The sequence below is a fragment of the Tyto alba genome, unplaced genomic scaffold (genome assembly GCF_018691265.1).
Source record: "Tyto alba isolate M040663 unplaced genomic scaffold, T.alba_DEE_v4.0 Super-Scaffold_3, whole genome shotgun sequence".
Taxonomy (NCBI): Eukaryota; Metazoa; Chordata; class Aves; order Strigiformes; family Tytonidae; genus Tyto; species Tyto alba.
The window spans coordinates 20,791,918-20,817,330 of record NW_024881304.1 but is presented as its reverse complement, the minus strand read 5'-3'; the positions used below and the strand labels follow the sequence as shown (position 1 = coordinate 20,817,330).

The 25,413-nt window shown below is 40.7% G+C and overlaps 1 protein-coding gene across 2 annotated transcripts in view; it reads left to right on the top strand.

Annotated features, from left to right (window-relative positions):
• The window catches only part of FGD5 (FYVE, RhoGEF and PH domain containing 5), a 113,828-nt gene that overhangs the window by 2,473 nt on the left and 85,942 nt on the right, over positions 1 to 25,413 (top strand). For both annotated transcript variants that reach the window (XM_032987827.2, XM_042799645.1), the window contains exon 2: positions 8,357 to 11,303. In XM_032987827.2, coding sequence (XP_032843718.1) covers positions 8,476 to 11,303 — 2,828 coding nt within the window. In that variant the 5' untranslated portion in view covers positions 8,357 to 8,475. The remainder of the gene's footprint in view (positions 1 to 8,356; positions 11,304 to 25,413) is intronic.

Below are 25,413 nucleotides of genomic sequence, written 5' to 3'. Positions count from 1 at the left end.
AATCAAATTATATCTTAACCCAAAATTTTTTAGTTATTTCTCCTGCTGTTCCTCTCACAAAATTGAGAACCTCTTACCATTGCTCTTACCATTACTTCTAGTTTCCAGACCAGATTCATCGCCACTTATTGTGATTACATTGTCCTTCTGCTTAAAAATAGTTCTTTTCCTCCTCTGGTGTTTACCTCCAGGTTGTATTTATAGAGTGCTCATATCCCTTCTCAGCCTTTGTTTTGTACATTCACACAATGCAAGGAATGTCTCTCCCATCAGTGCAAAGCAGAACTTCCTAATGAATCATGAGGAGAGGGACATTTATTAAGTAGCACAACTCAGGGACCAGCATTAGCAACCTTTATATTATAAGTAACACATAGCACCAATAAGCAGAGTCATATGTGCAGGCATATATGGCAGCCTTGATCCCACAGAAGTTAAAATAATGACAGTCAGAAAACAGGAAGGGAGCTATGGATTATCCTCAGAGATGCGGAACTGATATGAAAAGAAAGATGAAGCAATCCACCCAAGGTCACCGGAAATCTGTGGTAAGAGACAAGAGACTGACCTCTGTCTCCCAGCCTCATACATAGGACCTTCCAGCCACTCAGTACTGATTTGTTTGCCAGGTGCTGAAATGATGCTGCCCATAGGAAGAATGTACAGATGTCAGATTCCAGATTGTTCAGACATGAAAGCAGACTATATGTTCTTTCAGCTGCTACTGAAAGCGATATAGGAAAAGCTGCCATGTGTACCTGTCAGAGACTTTTAACCAACATCATCTTCGGCTCCTGAGAAGCAGTATATGAAAGACCAGGTGAATATAAGCTGTCAGCTACTGTGTGAACTTCCTGTTGTGAAACCACAGCCAAATTGGAAACATCACAAACACTTACAGTTACATTAAAAAGAAATATATGCCAGTAGTTTAGAACCAAGATTATTCAATTGTCATGTACCTGTGGTTTTTCATAGTCAGGCCCCCCCAACCCTACCAAAACTTGTATGTACAGTCTGCTAGAGACAGTGAAAATGATGGAGAATTTTCAGGATCAAGATTTTATGGTGTTGAAATTCATCCTTTTCTGATTATATTGTCTTTAGATTTTTCTCCTTCCCCAGCAGTGTTTCTCTGTGGGACGTTATGCTGTTGTATTATAGTTACAGCTGGCTGCAATAAAGTTATATACTAAGATAAATTTGTAAGCTATTGATCTGATATTCCAGAGTCATAATGCATTGATTTAATCATAGAGGATGGATTCCAGTAACTGTACAGAATAGCATTTTATTTCTGCAGAGTGGGATGTGCACTGACAGACCAGCTGTTAATATTTCAATTAAGATTTGTAATAAGACAAAATTCCTATGGGATATTTACTGCTGACTATAGGTCTGCCTTCACACTAGTGGAGCCTTCTTGCTATATACAGAGCACTTTTCATCACACATTTGAAGAACATACACTGATAAGAGAGGATAGATGTTTTCCAAAAGTATTAGACTTATGCAGAAGCTTAAATACCATTTTCATAAATGTCTGAGGCATTTAGGAATCAGTGACCTGCTGGCTTTGAACAGGTGCCTACTAAAGCCCAAATTCTCAAAAGACACTTAAGTATCTAATTCCCATTCAAGTAAAAATGAGAGCTGATACCTAAATCCGGACTGTGGTCCCATTTGAAAGGAAGACTTGCACTCTTACATCATTCCTAATCTAAATAGTTTTTCTATTTGAAGTGACTCCCATGCAACTGTTTTCGTTTCTTATGTAACTTCTGTCATTTCAAACTTTGACAGTGTGAAATAAGTGATGCATTTACATGCTGTAAAACAGAGGTACTTTTGCAGCAAATATTACAAAATTAATAACATCTTGGTTCCAGTACATCCTGGGCTCCTACCAGTGACAGCACTGGTGTTTTACAAGTTGAACCCCTCAAAGGGTTCTCCTTGTAAATCATGCTACCTCATCTATTTAATCTCCAACATATTAAAGCAGGTTGCACAGTTTATGCTGGCTGCTTAATCCAGAATGACATTAAAATGGATTATCTACATAGGCATCTTAAACACACCCTTACTGTCGGACTTGGACAGCTGGGAGAGTTGTAATTACAGGTTGGAACCTACAGCTTCCTGTACTGGAAATGTAATAAATGAGTTTTAGGAGACTCTGTGCTTGGTTTGCCTTACATTTCTGGCAGCATTACTATAGTAGTTGGTGCCCGCGTTCTTGCCAGGTATGAATTCAGCTCTTCATCTGCAAAGAGCTGTCTGTCTCACAGCGAAGCTCCATGTGTTATTTTGATAGGAAGCTCTGTTTGCCATCCTCTCAGAATAATTTCTTCTCCAAGGAGTAAGCACCATGGTCAAAATATAAACCCACGTATTAGCCAAGCTGAAATAGACACAGGTACAGAATTTCCTCTCTGTCCTGTTTTGTAAGAACTTGGTGTTGTTTCAGTAGCAGAGGTGTGGAAGCTTCTACCTATGACTGTACAGTGCAATTGAACCGTTTTCATGAGTTTCTGGGTTTGTGCAGCACTTTGCACACGTGGCTTCTGTCAACAACGTAAGCTTGTAGACAGCATTGTCATGCTCTGATGTGAGAGGGGGCATGAGCATGATGGCTGCTGCTATAGGATAGGTTCTTTGTTTCGTAGTTCATAAATATAAATGCTACCATGAAATAACTTTTATCCTTACTGATCCAAATAGTTTATAATAGTGTTTTGGCAACTGACATGTGAATGAATTCCTATATTTACTGCTGTTCTTAAGGTTGCCTATTCTCATCTCCTCAGTAGTGGGACTTTGCTTCAGATGAGGAATTTGATCCCAGTCTCTGGAAGAACTTACAGATTTGCTTGATAAAGGCAACTGTATAGATGCAAAGACATACACTGATGTCTGTGTAGTATTTTAGTAGTGCATTCTTATTTGAGATAAAAGCATTTATATAACAGAAATAAAGTGTGCATTAATTAGACTGAGGACTGGGTAATTGGCAGTAACGAATCTCTGTGGTAGTTATCTCTGTAACGTTATCAATAGGTGGTATGCGTAGTGCTGGGACCCGGATTACATTGATACCGTGCAACATTTTCCTTGGTAGGAAAGCACATAGAAAAGTATCAGATAACAAAGTTCACTTTACGATGTAAAGATTGGTGAAAGGGTAATTAGCAAAGTAGGTGGGACAGTTATATAAAAAGATCTGGATCATTAAGTTGGGTCCATTCAAACAAATTACACTTAATGTATATTATACAGCTATCCGTTTAGAGACAAGGAACAGGCAACACAGCCTTGGGAACAATTTAGAGGTCATAATGGACAAACAAGTCAACTGATACAGTAACAAGCTAACCGAGAATAGTGAGAACTGGGTCTAGGAAAGTACCGAACTCTGTAGATAGCATCATCAGTACACATTGTGAAATTCTTCCCATAGGTCTGCCCCATGTATTCTATAGGGGCCGTTGGAAAACTGGAAAAGGTTCAGAAAAAATCCAAAAGAAAAGACTTCAGAAAAGGTGAAATTGTGCAGCTGCAAAGATTTAATGAGTTTATTTATTCAGTTTACCGAAAAGAAAAATGTACCAAGATATAGCTGTAAGGAAGTATATGTCTTCCCTAAAGAAACACTGAATAATAAAAGGGTCTCTAACCTGGTGCAAGAATCAATAACAAATACTGGAGATAGAAGTTGGAGATAGAAGCCAAGCAGCACTAACTGGAGATAAGGGTTCTATTTCATAAATGAGCAATTCATTACAGGAACAAGATAAGGATGATGCTAAGGTACATAGTCTACCTTTTGTTGACTTCAGACCAAAGCCTTCTAGAAGTCAAGTTTTAACTTTATTTTGATACAGCTGGGTGAAATTATACAGCTCCTATCGGAGTTGAAAGAGCCTTTCTGATGCCCTTGTCTGGATATTCTCCCTCTACCTCCTGTTTCTCAGGTACTTTCCATCTGTGGATTTCAGTCCCTTCTTCTTGGGCAGAAGCAGTGACAGACAGGACTTGTGTGCATTGGTTTCCACTGAGATTCTAGGTTTGGTGCAGTCTCATCCCACTGTTGCAGTGTGGTCCCTCCACCTGCATTGTCACTTCCATCCAAAAGCTCTGCAGATCCCTGAACTATGCAATGCATTTCTGTCCTCAGTGTCTCTCCCATTTTGACACATCTGAGTTGAATTAATGCTAAAGGTGTGAAGAAAACACAGGTCCACAGAAGTTCATTGGTCAGAAGAAGCTACTTCCAGCACCTTAAGAGATGCCTGAATTGGACTGTGGTACCAGCCAAGGCTGGAACTAGTGTCTGCACTGTGGAGCTAAGTAATTCCTTGGGCCACCTTCAAAGACCATGCGCCTGGGACATGTCTACAAATATCCCTGCAAATGTGAAACCTCAGTGTTTAATTAGGTCTGCACCTCAAAACCAGCTGCTTGATTGGGGGGGGAGGGAGGCGGGGCAGTGTAGTGTTGGCAGATATGGTCCCTTATAAGCCTTAATTAAAATCTAGGCTACTTCCTAAATCTGGAGAACATTCAAAGTGAGTAGTTATGGTGTTTCAGGCAATACTCCACTACAAAATATTTATTGTTTCAAACAGTCTAACAGTGAAGGCTGAACGAGTTGATTGCCATTCCAGGAGAGCTGCTAGGCTACTGCTTGCTGCTTAGAAACTTGGAGGGGAGGACAGTACTGTAATTTCATATGGGTCATGGCAGGAATGAAACCATGCTGAAATGCAGGTTTGCCTGAAGGAAGGTGGGTAAGGAGAGGAAGCCGTCCTTGTCAGTACAAGGAAGCATCGAACAATAAGGGGAGGAGCAGGCTAAAGAAATTCCTATTCCCCAAGAGTTTCCTTTTAAGCACAAGGTGGGTGTGTCTCCCTCCAACATAAAACACATCCTAAAATAAACATGCACAATTATTTGTGAACATACACATTCCTTATGGTGCAATGTTGGTTTGTGTCCATTTAGAAGTTACAGCCAGAACCTTTCAAGTGGCTCAGACACCAAAGGAAGCAGAAATTGAAGCAGAATGAAATTGTCGTGATAAAAGGCGAATAGTGGTGCTTTCTTTTCAGTAATTGTTTGAGTTATTTTTTAAACAAACACTTATACTTCTCCTGTGGCCTCTCCTCCCTCCCCACCCCCCCACAAAAAAAAAAAAAAAAAAAAAAAAAAAGGAAAATTGTTTAAGGAGCCTTGTGAAAGGCAAGATCAACACATAGAGCAGTTAGGAATTAATAGTGAAAGGAATGTAAGGAATTAGTAGTGACCAGTAGCTGGCACAAGTGGGTAAGAGTAGGACATCACAATGCCTATTATTACCATATTATGAACAGGGCCCATTACCATAAGTTCGTTTCTACTAGCAATGTTACTGAAGGTACCAGAAGGAAAAACTCAGTATTACTTGATTCGTTTTGCTGTAGGAAAATATCACTGGAGGGAAAGTGAATAACTCTGTTTAAGCTTTTTGGTTTTGTTTTGGTTTGTTTTTTTTTTTTTTTTGGGTGGCTGTCTACATGGTTATTTTACATAAAGGAAATTAGTTCGTTACATTCTTTTATTTCAGATTTGTTTATAAGACAAAGCTTGGGGAGACCCTGGCATTCTCTACAGTCCAGTCTTTTTCTTATTACTCAGTGTTTCAGTACAGACACTGTCTGACAAGGATGAGAATGCAGAGACTGTGCTCAAGCCTTGTCACATCCCAGGAATGGAGTAGGTATATTTGTATCCTTCTCTCGGATAGACATGCCTAGACAAAGACAGACACTGCAGGAAGTGACATAATACTTCTAAAGTGATGCTTCTTCCTTGGATTTAGTCCTAAAAATGCCTCATTATGCTGCTAAGGGATCCATGGCTGATTTCTGGTGGGAAAGGTGTAAGGACTCAGTTTTAGCTAATAAAAATTTTATGCATTTTACTACCAGAAAGTTAGTTTAGAATGTTCAGTTGTTGCAGTAACTGATTTAAAATCCAAAAGGTAGATCTGGCTGGGGAGCCAGACTTACAGGATATTCAACCCACTTCTATGCCCTCCCTGTTTTTCACTGGCAACAGTTTTCAGCACTTTGCAGCCTTCAGCTGCTGCAGAACTTGTTGCTGACTACAACACAAGCAACGGTACTTCAGCGACAGTGAAGTGTTTGGCACGTAACATTGCTGAAATAATCAGGAGGAAAAGATAAGCTACCTATCCTGTGATTTCAATAATTAGACAGATGCCCTGTAGCTCAAAGCAGCAGTGGATAGCGTGAAATAAGAGTACGCGCTACAGTACTGGAGACTGGCAAATATGTAGTTCTATCTCCCTCCTATTCCACAAGTTGTTTTAAGTCTCTGTTGTGGTTTGAGCTCAGAGGGCAACTGAGCACTCTCTGGTGTCTCATAATTCTAGAAAGACCGTTTTCTGATTACATCAGAATGACAAATTGTCCGCATCTTTCTAAGTACTGGAAGAAATTTCAGCAAGGTTAAGAAGATCAGAAGAAACGGCGTCTTGTACCTCCCAGAGTCTAACCAAACGAATATGCCAGTATTAGTTCAATACAGATTACTCCGGTTGGACTAAGATAACAATAAGAAAAGTACCATAACACCAAATATTTGAACAATCAGAGAATCATTCTTAAGCAGTTTGTGTTCAGTACTACTTCATACTCAGTATGGTGCACAGCTGAATTTTAATTGTCTTCACTGCCATATGTCAAAAGTCTGCATTCCAAGATACCCAAAAATACAAAAGCACAGTAGATAAACTTCCTGAAACTTATACCATGATTCAGGATAGGATTTCATGTAGAAACCATGTCCCAAATGGTGTCTCTTGAGATGCTGTTCCCTTACTTCCTGTGTGTAGGGTACGAAGATTTTGCACAAAGAATTGTTCCGGTCTCTCATGGTGAAATAGTTTGTTCTGTGCTTTTCCTTACATTTGAGAGCTTCCCTTTTTCCACTAAAATGTGTTAATTAAAATTATAAAAAGAATTAGAGGTTTCTCACTGATTAACCGTATAATTACCCATTGATGGCTAGGAAACAGTAAGAGCAAAACCTTTCTCTTTACTCATTACCATCTGTAGCCATTTGGTGTGCGAGCTTCTTCACACCACATATTTCATCTTATCTAAAATCTCATGAGGGAGGATCTCTATTGTTGCCTATTTATGCAGCCTTCCAGCATTTCATTTAGTTATTTAAAGAATATTAATTTCAGGACCAAGACAGCTGCAAATGGCTGTGGCATGTGAATTGTACTGTGAGTAAAATGTCCATATATGACTTAATTCGTCTATCTTACTGTCAATCTTCTTGAATTCCACTATATGTGTACCAGTACTTCCAGTAGAAATAGTTTAGAGAACCTGGCTAACTTTATTTGGCAAGATAATTCACTTTTTTTAAGTATATTTTCATGCTCAGAGAAGACTGTACCTTCAGGAGGCCCTGGTATTTACAGGAGGATGGAGGCTCTTTTGATTAAAGAAAGGACTGAAGAAGCTGTACACTGAAAACTGAACTTAAGTTTAAACCAGTAACTCTTAATGTTTTGGTTGAAGTATTAAATTCAGTGCGTTATAGCTCAGCTGCATAATCAGTGTAAAGTATTAGCCAAGCTTTTAGCAAACTGTCTTATCCCTCATGATTATGTTGTTTGACAAACAAAATGCAACTGCATATTTTGTTACTGTGGTAACGGCAGATGGGAAGGCTCTGTGGCTGGGCACCAACCTTGGACTGTTGGTAGAACTAATTCTGTTCAGTGATTAAATTCTGCAAACTAGATACTGAAATTAAAATAATTGCTAAAGTGTTTGTACCATCTTATAAGAACAGCTACTATGGCTGAAAGGCATTTCTTTCATTGCAGTGAAACACTTCAGCATCATTGAATCAATGTGTTCATACTTAATCTTAGGGCAAACAGATTTCTAGGGCAGAATCAAAAGGTTTCTAATGTTATTGGTACTTCTGAGCGCAGGAGGTATTACTCACCTGTGGGTATCTGTGTATGATATACCCTGGGCTCTGCAGCTATACATCTTTCTCTCCCCAAGTGTGCTAGGGCTGCATCTAGTTTAGTTTAGTTCAGTTTTGATCTTAAACCACATTCCCCGGAATAGCTATAGTGACACATGGAAGCACAGTGCATATGCTTTGCTCCTTCAGTTCTCTTTTCAGATCTGAGGCTTTTATTGGCTGGACTTCTTCTGCATTAGAAGTCACTGATATAAGATAAAGTCTACTGTAGGATATATTTTGCTGGCTTTAATAAAAAACCAAGATGACTAACATGGTTTTTCTCTCTTTTCTCCAGAAATCACAAAGCCACCACTAGCACCGAAACCAAAGATTATCGGTCATCTTTCTCCAGTAGCTGTCTCCAAATTTTCTCCTTCATTGCCAAGGGCTGATATTCTTCATAACCCGAACTCTATGTCTAGGGGTCCCAAACCACCTATTGCTCCCAAGCCAAAATTCTCAGCTGATACTGAGAGCAAATCCAGTGTTTATACCAACAATAACTTAAATAAATGCTCAAATGGAAAACTGGTATGTCTTGATGGAGAGCTGTATGAAGGAAATCGATGCAATGCTGATTGCCCAGAATCTGAGGCAGATAATGAATACATTGTAGTTCCTGAAGCTCAGCTGATCAGCAAAGACTGTAATGATTTGGAACATGAGCATGATCAGATCCTAGATTCCTCTGTGAAAAATGAAGTCTCAGAAACTCCAGAAGAGGTAGAGAAGGAAGAGAATAACACTGCTAATGATGAGAATACCAGTAATCGAGAAGTCACCGAAGATGTGCACCATAACTCTTCAGATATTGCTGAACCAATCGAACCAGACTCTGAAGAGTTAAACAGAGACTGTGACCAGTCTGAAGCACTTTGTGAGGAGTCCTCAGATAACTCTGATGGGGATAATGATGCTTCTAAGAATGTAGATGAAGATGAGGATGTTGTAAGAGATTGTAGTGAAACCAAAATCAAGGAGGAAACTTCTAACAACTTTGAACTGGTTAAGGACAATAGTGATTGTAAAACTAACAGTGATAACATTTTGAATAGAGATGAGGAACTAATGGGTGATATCTGCAAAGATACCATTGTAATGCCACTACCCACAGATGAAGCAATCCCAGGTTGTGAGAAGGCAGGGCGGGTGGAGGAGGAACTGCCTGAGATTTTAGACAAGGGAGACGAATGTCTAGGACATGATGGTGACCACAGTGTTCATGTGGAGTTTGGTTTAAACATGGAAGGTGAGTTGGAAAATGTTGACTGCGCAAGCCCCGACATGCTGCCCAATGAGGCCAGTGAAGAAACAGCTCCTGGCTTAGAACAGTGTGAAGATGAACCCAATGCTACAAATGGTTTAGGAGAGTCCATTCACATTGCAGCAGCTGAAGATGAGGAAGCAGGCCCAGGTGAGCACAATAATGCAAACACAGGAAATGCCAGTGATGGCTGCCAGATCACTGAGAAGAGAGATGATGAGCAGACATCAGAAGTGGCCTGTGAAGCAAGCAAAGACTCTGGGAAAGGGGAAGAAGAAGCTGTAAATGCAGAGAATATGGATGATGGCTGTGAAATTGCTCCTTGTGAGAATGAATGTGGTGAGGAAATACCCCTGGAACATTCAGATGAGAATCTTCAAACAGAAGGGACCAATCTGGATGAAGGTGGTATGATCTCTGATAGTCTACCTGGTAGTTCAGGGGTGGAGCCAGAGCTCCATGATGTGACTGTTGAAGAGCATAGTGAAAGTCTTGTGGAAACCTCTAAGTCAGATAAGCTGCAACTTGAAGACAATGAGGTGGAAGCAAACATCCTCAGGAAAAGTGTCCCAAGTCCACCTCAACAGGTCCCACTTGAGGAAGAGTTAGAAGTCTGTAAGCATGGCAGAATTAACACAGAATGTGGAACCAAATACGTCTTTCATGAAAATCTGTCAGTCCCTGAAGTGGTCATTGTGCCTGAAGAATCAGAGGAAAGAGAAACTAGCAGTGATTCCCTAGATGACCCTTACGTGCTTCCTGCAGAAAATGAAATTGTTCATGATGGGCAGGCTGATTTAGGAGCTGATCACAGTAAAAGGGATGAATTAGGCATGGATGGTGAAAACAACTTGCTGTCCATTGATCGTAAAAGCATTGTCACTAGAACACGGTCGCTCTCTGGGAAAATGCCAGGCTATGTCCCAGAAACAGTTCCAGAAGAAATTGGACCTGAAGCTGATTTACCGTCTTCCCGCAGTGGCTCTGGGACAGAAGATTTAAGCAATAATTTATTTTCAGTGGAAGAAAAAACAATGGAAGCCAACAGGGCATTACCAACCAAGTCAAGACGTTTCATTTTATATCCTCGATCTTATTCTGTTGAGGGGAGAGAGTTACCTGTCTCTGTTTACAGAGAAAGTGATAGTTGTGTTCTGGATGATGGTAGAATAAAAAGGACAGAAGACAACTTGTCTTTGCCTTGTGTCAATGGTTCCTCGGGTAGTTTTTCCCAGAGAAATCATCTTTCATCCTGTGGCGTATCTACTCCATCCTCAGTTGTTGATATACCACCTCCTTTTGAACTTGCCTACATCACCAAAAAGCCAATCACTAAAAGTTCCCCTTCACTTTTGATAGAGAATGACTCACCTGATAAGTATTCCAAGAAAAAGAAATCTTCTTTTAAGAGGTTCCTCACTCTAAAATTCAAGAAGAAAACGGAAAGTAAAATCCATGTAGATGTTAATGTTTCCTCTTCAAGGTCCTCATCGGAGTCTAGCTATCATGGGCCTCCAAGGCTGATGGAGCTGGACAGGAGGAGCTTAAGTAGCTCACCTCAGCTAAAATCACACGTGGGGAAACTCCGTGCATCTGAGTCTCCCTCAGCTGTTCTTTTCTATAAGGATGGTAAAAGGAAAGGAACACCCAAGTCCTTCAGCAGGAGTGTGTCAAGGGTAGAGTCCTTCGAGGACCGGTCCAGGCCTCCTTTCATGCCACTTCCATTAACAAAACCTAGGTCCATTTCTTTTCCAAATGCTGACACGTCTGACTATGAGAACATTCCTGCTTTGAGCTCTGACTATGAAAACATACAAATTCCTCCTCGAAGATCCACCAGAGCAGGAACATTTACAGAGTTTTTTGAAGATCCCAGCAGGGCATTATCTGCTGCTAATGAGAATGACGGCTATGTGGATATGAGCAGCTTCACTGGCTTTGAGAACAAGCAGCAAACCACAGACCAGGAAACGGAAAGGTACTGTAATAAATTATTATGTAAGACCTGCTAGCCTTGGACAAACAGGCAAGGCCTTCCCTGCTAGGTATCACAGGCAGATCTTCCATATTGCTTGGCTTATACCCCCTGTCAGGAAATGCTCACAGAAAGATTGGAAGAATACAATATAAGCCTTTATCAGTGGAAAAAAAAAAGACACCAAGTTAACTCTTTACCTTGTAAATGTATACTAGCAAGTCCAGTGGATCTGGATCCTATGGTTTACAGATACAAACCAAAGAATATTTTAAAATATTTGCTTTATCCAATGGATCCAGTTTTTGTGGCTTAGGGGGGCAGGGAGTGCTTGCTTTGTTCTTCAGTAAGAAAGGTTTCTGACTTCCTGAATGAATGAAAAGAGAGCCTGTTTGCTGAAAGGGGTCCTGCTTTATTTTTTCATTCCTGTCAAGTTCTTAAAGCAACAATATATATATAAATAAAATTTATCTTTCAAAGTACATCAGTTAAGTATAGACCAGAAAATCCCAAATCACGAACTAATCAGACTAGACAATTAATTTTAAAAGTTGCTTTAAAGTCTGTCATTATGGCCCTTTGACAGAGCTGCTGATTTATAAATGAATTAAATAGCTCTGTCTGAAATCATAGTCACTGCTACCATTAATAACAATCTTTCATTCCATTCCAATAGATTATTTGCAAACAAGATGTCTTTTTCATAGTTACATAAGAGCGATGCACTCAAGACTTTTGAATTTGAATCTGTCATCAGATTATAGCGTACAATCAGTGGAGCGCAGAGATGTAAATAAGAGTATTTGCCATTAAGTTCATGTTAAACAGGTGATAAGAAAACAAGGTGCCAAGCAAAGGAATGAAAACGAATGTTTTGAATGCAGTTGTATTTTGTTAGAGCTGTGCGAAAAGATAAACAACTTAAAAGCAAGGTTTTCATGTCCATTTTTGTCCATCATTCACCTTCTAAAGATTTAATAGTCCTGTGTCTTTGCAACATTTATTTTTTACGGTCCTCTCCCCTGTCATTGTGAATGGAACAAACCATGGGGAGTGAAAGAACTTTTACCACCTCTGAATGAGTCTTTCAAACCATTTCTAAGACAAGAATGATGTAAAGTGCTTTGTCTTTCTCAGAGAGGCAAGAATTGGTGGGGGTGGGGGAGGTGAGTATGACATGGGGAACAGGCCTGTGGTTCATCTCTTTGGAGATGTTGGCTGCCTACAATGTTGGGAGCCCCAGTGGAGCTGACACTAGGCCGTGGTGAGGTACAGTGCAGCTTCACAACACACACAGCCACATCCCCCGAGCGGTGCTCAGCAGGAGCAGCGTTAGCAGGGCCTGACAGCCCAGTAGTCACACTGTTTTCAGTGGGTTGCATTGCACCCAGCACACTGATGTTTGCTCTTGGAAAAGCTGGCCAGTTCTTTGTGTCCATGAAACGCCACCCATTTGAGGTAGTTCTTGAAGAACCGAGTTAAAAATATTAAAACTACGTCAATTTCTGTGACTTGAGCCCATTTATGAACTTCCTGTGGAAGCCTGTTGTTTCACAGGCAGAGCCAATCCAAACTGGTTCAGGAAGTCTCAAGGTCAAGGCGTGAACATAATTTTTCAGTCTGCTGCTTGTTGTGCATGCAGTTTTTGCTGTTGGGGGAGAAATGAAGGCTAGGCTCCTGAACAACCCCTTTATCAAGATAATCAGGGTGGAGGGGAAGAGCATCAGGCAGACAGCAATATACATACGTTGCTGCTGAGATAGCTATTATTTACTATATTTGTCAGGATGTTTTGGACAAAGACATGCCTAGAAAGCTTTGATGAAATGTAAATGGGTAATACACGTCCAATGGCATAACATACTTGGAGAAACAGTGTATGGTCTAATCATAAAGCAAAGCAAATCATATAAGTCCATGTACATGAACCTATTTAACACATTCATATACGATGTATGGACATGGATGCATGCATCCATACTGCTAAAGCAGCTCTGCCTAAAATACCTGTCAATGCATTTAAGCTTTCTAATATGAATCCCTATCAAACACAGCTCTAACACAACCACACAGGGAGAAAAATTACTTTGAACTCGAGCCTGCTTATATCCTGAGGCTTATTTCAAGCATTTGAAAGTACGAGTGTGTTGGTTTAAACCCTTGCGATACATAAGACTTGAGCCCATGAACTTCTCCTTGGCGCATTCACCTGCAGAGCACTGGTATTTAGCATCTGCTGATACCTTATGGAATCTCTACATTTTTGTGGAATGGCCAAGTACAACTCTTTTATTACATTTCAGAGAACAGATTGTGAGAGTACTATGAAAGATTATAATAATCCGGGAACCGCCACTACTGTGTGTGTTTGGGGAAAACTGGGGTGGGAGGGGGGCTTACAGAAATTGACAGATGAGAAGATTCACTGTTTAATTTTCTTGCTTAAAAGGAAAGACCATGTGGAGTAGATTTAAACCAATAATTTCTAATTAGAAGTAATCGCATTTAGAGAAAAAGTCCAATAACTAAAGCATTCTAGAAATATATCTTAGAATTACCACTGCCAGAATAGAACTGGGAATATTGCCCCCTGAAGGGCAGTTATTGTGTATCCCCAAAATTTAGCTATCTGGTATTAATAATTAAACTCTCATTCGGGTATATGACAATATAGATCATCATTAGCCTTCTGTACAATGTAGAAATAATGGAACATAAGCGGAATGGGACAAAATTCCCCTGATCTTTCCCCAGTCCACATAGTCTGAATCAGACTCAATTTTCATTTGCTTTTGAAAACTCTCTTTCTAACCCTTTTTCTCCAAAGAGCTGTGCTGCAAAGTGCAAAGCAACACAAACCAATTGTTCAGGCTGAAAGCATAATATAGCTGCTCCCCACCTCTGGGACCTATACAATTGCCTTGACTTGCTCAGTAAGTCAGAGCAATTTAACTAATGTTACTGGCTAAACTTTCATCAGATTAAAGTCTGTTAGAATTAAAGTGTTTAGGCACACGTCTTAAAGAATAGCTTCACTAACCCAGCCTGATCTTCAGAGTATCAGCTGTGCATATGGCAGTGTGATAAAAACAAGTGGATGGGAAAGAGATAACTCAAACACTCATTTCATGGTTTACCACAGTATCACTTCCAGTGCTTTTAGAAGAGATGGAGAATCTTTCATCAGGGTTTAGATAAGGTCCGGGAGATAGCAGAGGTTGGGTGTTTTCAGAATTTAATTTCCCCTTTTTCTTTCTACTTAAGAGTCCCTAATTTGGATTTACCAGGTTTGCTAAGTCTCAATCCTTTCTGCTAAGATGCTCAAAATCCAGAAAGGAAGGAAGATAGAGAGAAGAGAGGAATAAAAGGTGTATACCTGCAGTTCCACAGCTAATCCCACTGTGATGTTGAATATTCATAAGAAATGAGCTAGAAGTCCACGTTGCTACTACCTGTACATTCCTATGTCCTTATACATAAAATGGTCACTGATACATACTAGAAGAACTTCAGCCTGATTATTGTACTTAACAAACAGCAAGACTTGCTCAAACTTTGACTCTACAGTGAATTTTTAGGGGCCAGTGTGGGGATTCCAGTGCTCTGTGCAATTACACCAAGGCTCATGGTAATTCCTAATAAGTCTCTAAAACTGCAGTCTAATGCCTGTAAGTTGTTTCCAAGGCTCTTAACTTTCAACTGCTTTTCAAGACATATGACACGTATCTGGTGCTTCTCAGCTTTAGTACAATCAAGAAAGCTAATTGCCTCTTCAGTATCCTATTCCTTTGTAAATGTGTTTTATTCCCAGGGAATGTGCTAGTTCAAGAAGATGAAGAAAAAAATTGTTTTTAGTGGGATGTCAAGAAAAAAGCATGGTTTATGTGTGTCAAGCGAGTCATATCTTTTCTTTAATTTGGCCAGACTGAAGGAGGAAAACAGAGGTACTTAGGGACTGATATAACAGTGCCAGCATCTGAAGTGCTAGCATTGGAGAAGATGCTTCATGGGTAAGCAGATATGTTAAAAGCTTTGTAAGCAATCCTCTTGGTGCATAGCCATAGTCAGTCTGCCAAGCTTCTTCCAGGCCTACGCGCAAGATCACAAGGACTACATCAGCGCAGACCAATCCCAAAATGTATAACAAAATCATTTTATAGTTAGACAGCAATAGAACCACTGCTTCTGGTTGACGTGCCATAAAGAATGCAAATACCACTCCTTTAAAAGGAGAAAAATCCAGTGGATGAACAGTTACTTCCCCCTCCAATGAGTATTTAGCTGTCCCCTTGCCTCACCACCAGATTTATCAATTGGTTCTATCAAATTATGCCACTTAAGTGATTATATGCTCTCTGCTCCCTGCAGGTCATCAGTCAGTGATGAGCTCCAAGACTGCAGCCAGGGACAGTCTGTACAACCACCTATTCCCTATCATTCTGTAACATACACCAAAAAAAAGAAAAAGCAGCATAACAAAAGCTGAGCATAATAAACATCTTAGTACATAATTTCTCTGCCTAAAAATGGTCTGAATAACATGCTACTTGGACCTTCATATGCCCTAAGCTTAAACTGAAATTTAAACCATTATAGTGAATTTCCTCCAACATAGCATATATTTTTAACCAATAAAATCAAGATGTCGTATTCCTGGCTCTCTCTGCTCCTTCAGATGAGAAGCACATACGTTATATAAAATTAAATTGCCAACTCTTAGAGAGGAACAGTGTAGTAGCTAAGCACAGCATATGAAGGATAAGGTGAAAGTCTTGAGATAATTATGTAATGGCAGATTCAGTATAAATAGTTCAAACACCAAAATAGCAATGATCAAGAAAGGACAATCAGTGTTGCCATATTTAAAATAGTAAAAGAAACATACAGTACAATTATGTATGTTCATATATATCTTTTGTTATAACTGTGAATCATTGTCATTTATATACCCTCAAGGAAATTGACAGTGCTTTAATTTACATGAAAGACCGGTAAGTTTCCAAATAAAAAGAACGTTCTTAGAAAACCTGATACAGCGATACTGCTAAGTTTGTCAAAATGGCAGCATGTCAGAGGTGCTCAGATACTGGAGTGAAGGACAGATGGAGAAGCTGGCAAAGTTGCTTATTTGAGGAAAAACACTCTCAAAGTTAATAAATGTACCTGATATGATTTGAGAATAGCTCTTTATCAAGGCTGATGCAGAATTCAGCTCTACTCTTTATCAGCATCTCTTAACATGTTTAAAAGTCAGACAAGTACTTGCTGAATTGAGTCTCAGTAAGGGTGCCAGTTAACCTATAAATTTGTTATTTAATGCTCAGAGCAGAGAGGCACAGCTTAAAAGTCTGATGCATACAAGGGCAGAAGCAAATGTTCAGGACTGTTCTATGAAGTCCAGCAGGGTGAGCTGAATTAAACCTGCATGCAACTGCACCCATTAAAGCAGGATGAAGATGCCACCTCTTAATTTCTTTAAATTAGTTGAATAAATCAGATTTTTTTTCATCAATTACTTTCCCCATTCTCCTCCATTTTCTTTTTCTTTCAATTAGTGAAGACATTTGAAACAACTTAATTTAACTTCTAAAGTAAGTCAAATAATTGCCATACCACAGAGTTAATCCCCAACCAGATACGACTGAAGCCTGTAAGAGTGTCTGCCTTCAAATGCCTGCCGTAGATCATAGCCTTTGTATACTTTCCTTATTGCCAAAAACTTCTGGAGATAAGTATTTTGGAAGGTTGTGGCTCACACACTCAATCTGTTATTCAAGCAAATGCATCTATAATTGTAGTTCATAAACCAACCCTGTTCTCTCTCCCCTTAGAAAAGACACTAGAACTGTTTCTAAAAGGATGGTCTGTCTTACTGCTGCTGCAAATGCACACACTTAAGCTCATTCCAAGAGTACAGGAGAGTTGGAAAGGTTTCTGTAAAGGATATTAGAGGAGTTCAGTGTGTCTTCACAATTGGTTAGAGATCCCCTTCATTCAAATATTAATCAGACAATCAACAAAGACTTTAAAGGATTTTACAGAAGGTGGCTGAGATTAGTGTCTGGCCCTGCAGCTCTCTATTGCTTATAAGCAGAAAACACTTTTTTTTTTTTTTTTTAATAATAAACTTCATTACCATTCTTTTACTTTAATGACTTTTACCCTTTAATAAGAGGGTAAGTAGGCAAAACCTTCCTCCCCTCTAGTGATCACTGACCCCATGTGCTGTAGTCACAAATAGGTGTGTTTGTAAAAGCCTATGTATGGAAACGGTTGAGAAGGAAAAAGTGCACAGAGTAAACGAGGAGATAGTCTGCATGCTAGAGAATTAATTGTAGAGCAAATGCCATCCGGTATCTATGGCTGAACTATGTAGTACTCAAAAGACCTTAGATACAAAACACAGTCTGGAAAGTTATTGTAATTAAGACATGAACGTAAAGATACTAATTCCCTGCTAATTTGAATGCAGTTATGAGAAGCTTTTTGACAGGTTTCAATTAATGCATCTTCTCAAATGCAAAAGCGTCTTCCCACTACTCTATCTCTTGGGGTTTATATTTCATTTGGAAGGGAAGCCCCAATTTGTGACCTGATTTAAGTAAGAGAAAGGGCAAGAGGTAAAACAGCCAGATGCAGTGATTTGGCCAAAGGTCATTGACCAAAAAAGTACTTTTCAGTGTCTCCAGTGAGAAAGCAGGTAGATGTGCCCTCTGCAGTTGACCATGCTGCTTTCCCAAGTAATTCTTGTAAGTTGTGTTTTTCCTGCCATTCTTGGGACATTAACACTGCAGATCCCAGCACACAACCAAGTTTTTGGGTATGTCACTGGGGAAAAGGAACAAAAAGCCTTTCCAATACAGTAACTAGCTGCACATCAATTTTTCTGTTATGGCTGATCTCTTAGCCCCAGGGAAGGAGTGATCCTTAAATTTGTGCATTTATTGATCCCACATACCATCTCTATTGCAGATCAAAAGTTCCCCTGGAGCATTCCCTGAGGGTGTGGCAAGTTATTGTCCCTGTAGGACTTTGTTTCTCTCCTCTGATGCCTGATTCCTGCAGCACTTCTACAGTGCAAAGGCTCTCTGTGAAAACAAAGGAGCAGGCGGAGTGGGTCCAAGCTGGAATCAGCACTTTGGCAAAGTTCAGAAAAGGATTAGGGCTCCTTGCTAAACTGAACATGTAGCACAAGCAGGTATGACAGTAGTTCGGCATTTGAAGTCTGCTGGTATGCAGCCGGAAGGAGAATCCTAACAGCAATGTGACCATTCTGATCAGCTCTGAAAAATACAGCTGTGGTATTGCATCAGGTGGGCCCAGAGAATGGCCACTAGAAACTCCTGAAGCCTTTCACTCCTTGGATAAGTGCAGCAGCAGCAAAAGGTACAGCTAAAGCACCTGGTTGCTTTTAATACAGGTGGAACTTGCCCCTTCCACTGATAATTAATTCAGCTGATCTGTGGCCCTAAGGAAATCATAAGGCTATGGTTGTTTCTGCCTCAAGAAAGAGAGGGTGAAGAATTCAAAAGAGAGAAGCAAAAGAGCCTTATACACACAGAACACTTGTGAAAGGAGAAGCAGCACCAAATTTTCAGATGTTTCTGACATTTTCTAGAAGATAGAGGCAAAGGAAAGCCACATGATTTGTTAGCTGAAGAACAGGTTTTGCTCTGTAATGTGCTGGCCCATATGCTGCCCATATCAATACAATTATCCCAAAGAGCAGCCCAGTTACCATAGTTTCTTGTTTAGGGTAAAACTCAAGGAGAATTTTGTCAAGAAGATAAAATCAACTCATGCTTTGTTTTTTCTGCATGTCCCAGCTAGAGCTGCTCAGTACAGGTATGGCTGTCAGAGGATACCCAAAAATGATCCCCATTTTCAACATGGTTCGAACTGTCTTTTGACTGACTGCTGTACACAGTAATAGCAATGGTGCCAACATTAGTTTGTGCTATTTTGCCCTGCATTTTAAGTAGAAGCAAGTTAAGTCTAGACTAGATCTGGAGACAAACGTATGCAAAGCAGTCTCTCTAGGCATCTGGACTTGGGAGGAAGGTTAAGCCCCAAGCTACAGATTCAGCCTACATTTCAGTTAGTTATTTTGGGGAAGATGTTCACATCCTTTCCTCTTTTTGCTTTCTCAGAGAAACAAATCCTAGCTGCTGATTCCACTCCGTTCCTAGTTCTGTGCCCCATAAATCCCTGCTCTGTGTCTACACTAAGCTACCAAGTACCCATAGAACTGATGAGAAGCTTTACAAGAGAATTTCCTTTTTATAGGTCAAGCGCTTTCCAGGGCTGGTGATAAACTTAATTTTGGAGGTAGCACTGAAGTGGTCTACTAATGGGGCTCAGGTCCCTTAAAGACCTATATGGGTTTATTCTATGAAATTCTACTGACACTTATTAAGCCAAGGAGAAACATGGCGATCATAAATATTGTGAAAGGTTTTTTCAAGAAACATAAATTATTTTTTAAAATTTATACATATCTAAATCTATACATAGCTTTTCTTTATCTCAGTGTGGAAAACATGCTTCAATCTGGAACTTGTAGGTGGGAGAAATTCCCGTAAAAATAGTGTAACAGAGCATTGATCAGGGATTGAGCCTAGAAAAAACAGAAAGAGACATTTTCACTTATGATCTGGTGAACACGATGGAAAATAAAATCTCAGCAGCTTCATCTGTTGTTGCAATTTGCAGCATAAACATGAAAGAAAGTTTTGTAAGTTCATTGTAGAGCGAGGGATCGTAGTACTATACCGTGACTTCAGGCTGTGCACAGTCTATTGAAATTCTTGACAATAGTCAGTCAGCTCTGACATGAGTCATGTCTTTACTTCTGTTTACTTTTAGTACTGTCTGAATTGCCACAAGGAGTTAGAAAGTGATAGCAGTTAATGTAGGACTTCCATCTGCTCAGAGACGGAGCAATCTGCAGGAGATAACTCCTTGCTGCTCAGGTCTGGGCATAAGACATAGAATCATAGAATGGCTTGGGTTGGAAGGGACCTTAAAGACCATCTACTTCCAACCCGCTGCCGTGAGCAGGGACACCTTCCACCGGACCACGTTGCTCAAAGCCCCGTCCAACCTCATCTTGAACCCTTCCAGGGAGGGGGCAGCCACAGCTTCTCTGGGTAGCCTGTCACATTGCCTCACAGTGAATAATTTCTTCCTTATTATATCTAATCTAAATCTACTCTCTTTCAGTTTAAAACCGTTACCCCCTCATCCCATCTCTACACGCCCTCCCCATCTTTCCTGTAGGCCCCTTTAAGTTCTAGAAGGCCACTGTAAGGTCTCCCCAGAGCCTTCTCTTCTTTGGGCTAGACAACCCCAACTCTCTCATCCTGTCCTCATAGGGGAGGCGCTCCAGTCACCCAATCATCTTCATGACCTTCTCTGGGCCCACTCCAACAGGTCCATGTCCTTCTTATGTTGGGGCCCCAGAGCTGGACACAGCACTGCAGGTGAGGATCTCATGAGCGTGGAGTAGAGGGGGAGAATCCCCTCCCTCGACCCGCTGGCCCCAATTCTCTTGATGCAGCCCAGGACACGGTTGGCTTTCTGGGCTGCAAAGGCACATTGCTGGCTCATACTCAGTTTTTCATCCACTAACACCCCGAGTCCTTCTCCGCAGGGCTGCTCTCAATCCGCTCATTGCCCAGCCTGGATTTGTGCTTGCAATTGCCTCGACCCGTGTGCAGGACCTTGCACTTGGCCTTGTTGGACTCCATGAAGTTTGCACGGGCCCCACTTTCCAGCCTATCCAGGTGCCTCTGCATGGCACCCCTTCCCTCCTGTGTGTCAACCGCACCACACAACTTAGTATTATCGGTGAATTTGCTGAGGGTGCACTTGATCCTACTGTCCATGTCACCAGCAAAGATGTTAAACAGCACTGGTCCCAACACCAACCCCTGAGGAACACCACTCATCACCGCTCTCCACTTGGACATCGAGCCGTTGACTGCTGCAGCCATACAGCCAATTCCTTCTCCACCGAGTGGTCCATCCATCAAATCCATGTCTCTCCAATTTAGAGGCAAGGATGTTGTGCAGGATAGTGTCAAAAGCTTTGGACAAGCCCAAGTAGGTGACATCAGTTGCTCTTTCCTTATCTGCCAACACTGTAACCCCATTGTAGAAGACCACCAGATTTATCAGGCATGGCTTGCCCTTAATGAAGTCATGTTGGCTGTCACTAATCACCTCCTTATTTTCCATGTGCCCTCGCATAGTTTTCTGGAGGATCCACTCCATAATCTTGCCAGGCACAGAGCTGAGACTGACTGGCCTGTAGTTTCCCAGGTTTTCTTTCTTTTCCCTTTTTAAAAATGAGTCCCCTTTTCCAGTCATCAGGAACTTCACCGGACTGCCACAACTTCTCCAATGTGGTGGATAGTGGCTTGGCCACTTCATCCACCGGTTCCCTCAGTATCCGCGGATGCATCTCATCAGGTCCCATGGACTTGTGTACTTTCAGGTTCCTTAGATATTCCAGGAAGAACTACACTGGGCACGTTAACAGACTGGGATCGTGAAGGTTTCTTAGTACATACACAGAGAAAAGGGTAAACGGTGTCTGTTATATCTTTGTCACTGTTGCTCTTATCTGAGCAGATTGACAGATTATCAGTGAGGATAAACAACAAATGGGGTGGTCTGGACTAGAAAGAGTGAACATTGTTTTATGGTTTTGTGGACTCGATGGCCAGAATCCCTAGGGATTTTTAAGACTGCTGCCACAGAAAACAGACAAGATTCTTTGTTCTCCTCCCTGCAGGATTACTGGGAAGACGTATTCCCAAGGAAGCACAAAGACAGCATTGCTCCCACTCGAAAGGGAGGAGGAGTGAACAGATGACATGATTTTAGCTGGTAGATTGCTGGGGGGATTATTCTGATTTAATCAAGTAATGATCTTTTTAAAAATGGGGGTGATGTTTCCCCTTTTCCAGTCAGCAGAAACTTCACCAGACTGCCACAACTTCTCAAATATGGTGGATAGCAGCTTAGTCATTTCATCTGGCAGTTCCCTCAGGAGCCGCAAATGCATCTCATCAGGTCCCAATGACCTGCGTATCTTCAGGTTCCTGAGATGACCTTGAACCTGATCTCCTACAGTGGGTGGTTCTTCATTTTCCCAGTCCTTTTGACTTCTGCATCTTGAGCGTTGTGGCTGGAGCCCTTGGTGGTAAAGAGTAAGGCAAAAAAGCTGTTGAGTGCCTCAGCCTTCCCCATAGTCCAGGTAATCAGGTCTCCCATTTCCTTCCAGATAGGGGCCACATTTTCTCTAGTCTTCGTTTTACCACCAATGTACGTACAGAAGCTTTAATTGTTGCCCTTGATGTCCCTGGCCAGATTTAATTCTATCAGAACTTCACCTTGTATTGTCAAGCAATAGAGGCGTGGGGAATTGTCTCTCCAAGACAGCAAGGACACAAAGACAGCCACTAAATTCTCTTTGATGGCAGAGCTTTTCAAACAAGCACCTTTGAGAAGTGTCTCTGGACAGTATTGGTAATGTCATATTGATACTGAAGGAGAGATTTTCATATATTGTCCAGATTTAGGTATCAATCCTACAGGAACTCCGTGATTGCTCTCCTGTTTCCTCATATCCACAGAGCTGTTTATTCTGGTTCATGTGCTGGGGATCTGGGGATGCAGGTGTGGGGGGACAGTCTAGGTTGTCAGGAAGGCAATGTGCTCCCCCAGCACACCTTTGCATTGCACCTCACCATCCTGCACACACAGCAGATGCATCCCAGCATAGTCTCAGAGGGCTCACTGCTCAGTCACAACATGCTGGATCTAACCCTGGCCTTGTTTATGAGGAATCACAGTCCCATATACCTTCCAGGAAATGGTCCCAAGTCCTCAGTAGATATTGGCTTTATTAGCAGCTGTACTCCATTCTGATGGCTACTTTTCTGATCGAGTTACAATGCAGAGAATGAGGAATGTATATGCATGGCCATCTTCATTTCCTGAGGGTTTATAAGCCTGGGCAGACTTCTTTGTCTTCTCTGTTTCCATTATATGAACCAGAAATAGATTTCAGTGTGGTTACATCTGCTGTGTATTGCAGATTTGCCCTGGATGTTGTTTATGGGGTACAGAAGTGATATTGGTGTGATTTAAGCACTCCTAGCATCACACAATAAAAAGCAGGTACTGCAGACAGTGTGATGAGACTGCAGATTGGCAAGGTGCAGCCTGTTTGAAATGGTCAGGTCTTTTACTGTCAATGAGTGTTCTATGCACACCTTTCTCCTCTCCCACCTCTACCCCAAGCCTTACTGAGAAGTTTTATTGAATGAGAGATTGCACATCACAGTTCTGCAGCCTTTCTAGAATCCACTGCTTAATGATATGGGATATATCTCTAGATTAGACTTGTAACAAAAACAACAGGATGCCATTGCATTTTAAATGCGAATCTAATCTAGTAGTTTATGGCTTGTTGTGCCACTTAGCAGTTATTTATAATGTACAGTGCATTTTTAATTATGCAACAAGAATTGTTTTACAGGACCCAAGGGGGGTTAATGTAAAAACTGCCTTAAAGAGTTGCTGTTCAGTGGCATACAGCAATTAATTTTATCTTAATCGACCAATTAGAGTTAATGGATGGAAGAACATATTTAAGAGGCACTGTCTGTTTTGCCAAGACCACTCCTAAAGAACTTATAAAAGAACCCTTTCACTTAAGTAATTGGCTGGATTATTTAGATGCTATCCTTTGAAGGTCTAGAGCAAGCAGATTTAGACCTGTCATCAGTGAACACCTTTTGTTGCTCGCTCTGGCTCACGCTGCACCAGCTTTATCAGTATCACAGGGATGTCCTCAGACTTTTTCTGAAAGAAAGTACAGCTGGGCACTGAGGAACAAGTGATAGTTGCTTGGATCTGTGTTCAGCGGTCTCCATCCAGCCATGCTCGTCTGTTTCAAATTAAATACGTTTTTAGTCATCTGGCAGTTTGTCTTTATGTCTTAAATACATTTAGTAAAATTGGGCCAAAAACTCAGGTATTAACCCACTACATCTCCCTGATGGCCCCTCCAGGCAGGTAGACCTATTCAAGAATAGCTAGTTTGGTGTTTCTGATTAAAGTTTCTTAGTAAGCCTTGTTGACCCTCTTACATTTCAGGTATCAGATTCTATTCTTAGTTCTGAGAGATGGCTAGAAGAGCTCAGAAAGGTCTCTTCTGTAGAGCACATGCCTTCAGAAGTAATGGACTGTATACAGTATAATACATCTTTGAAGTCAAATCTTCTGGTCTTTAAATAGATAAGGACAATATGTGAGCTAAAACTGAGCACCTCAGAGTCTTTCCTTTAAACTTTCTGCTTTCATATTGTCAGACAATGGCAGTGAAATAAAAAACCATCACGGTGAATACACTCAGCATAAAGAGCCACAGTGAGGGACATATAGTAAGATGACAAAAATGTAAAAACTTATTTTAAAAGGTGCTGGACAAACAATTTATCTTGCCGTTTCATTGCAATTCTAAGGAAAAAACACTGCTTCAGTGGCTGCAAGAGGAATAAAATGTGTACCTAAGTGAAAAGTCCAAGAAAAAACACTACAACAAAGGAATTCTGTAGTTCCCAATATTTTTTCTGATTGTTTCATTTGCAAGTAAAAAAAAAAAATATAGATACTGAAGTAAATTCTGAACTAAAACATACTTTTGAATTGCAGAATTAAGATGGTGTTGATTTTCTAGAATTATTGGGGGGTTGCCAGAATTAATTAATAGATGAATCCTAGCCAAATGTCACAAATCTATTCAATTTTTAATCATGCCAAGCCTGATTTTTCAATTTAAAAAGCCCCAGCCAAGCAAAACTGCAGCCAGCTCTATTTTTAATTTGGGAACTGAAGCTGTCATTTTAGAAGACAGAGGAGAGTCACTGAGCACTTTTATTCAGCCCTACATATTACTAGTTAAGCTCTGTTTCTCTCCTTCTGAAAATACTCTGCTTTAACAACTGGGTGAGTCTTTGAAACACAAGAAAATTCAGTTCACTTGATGTTTCCCCCAAATGTCGGGAGAGAAATACCAGATCCGAGGTCTTGGTTAGTT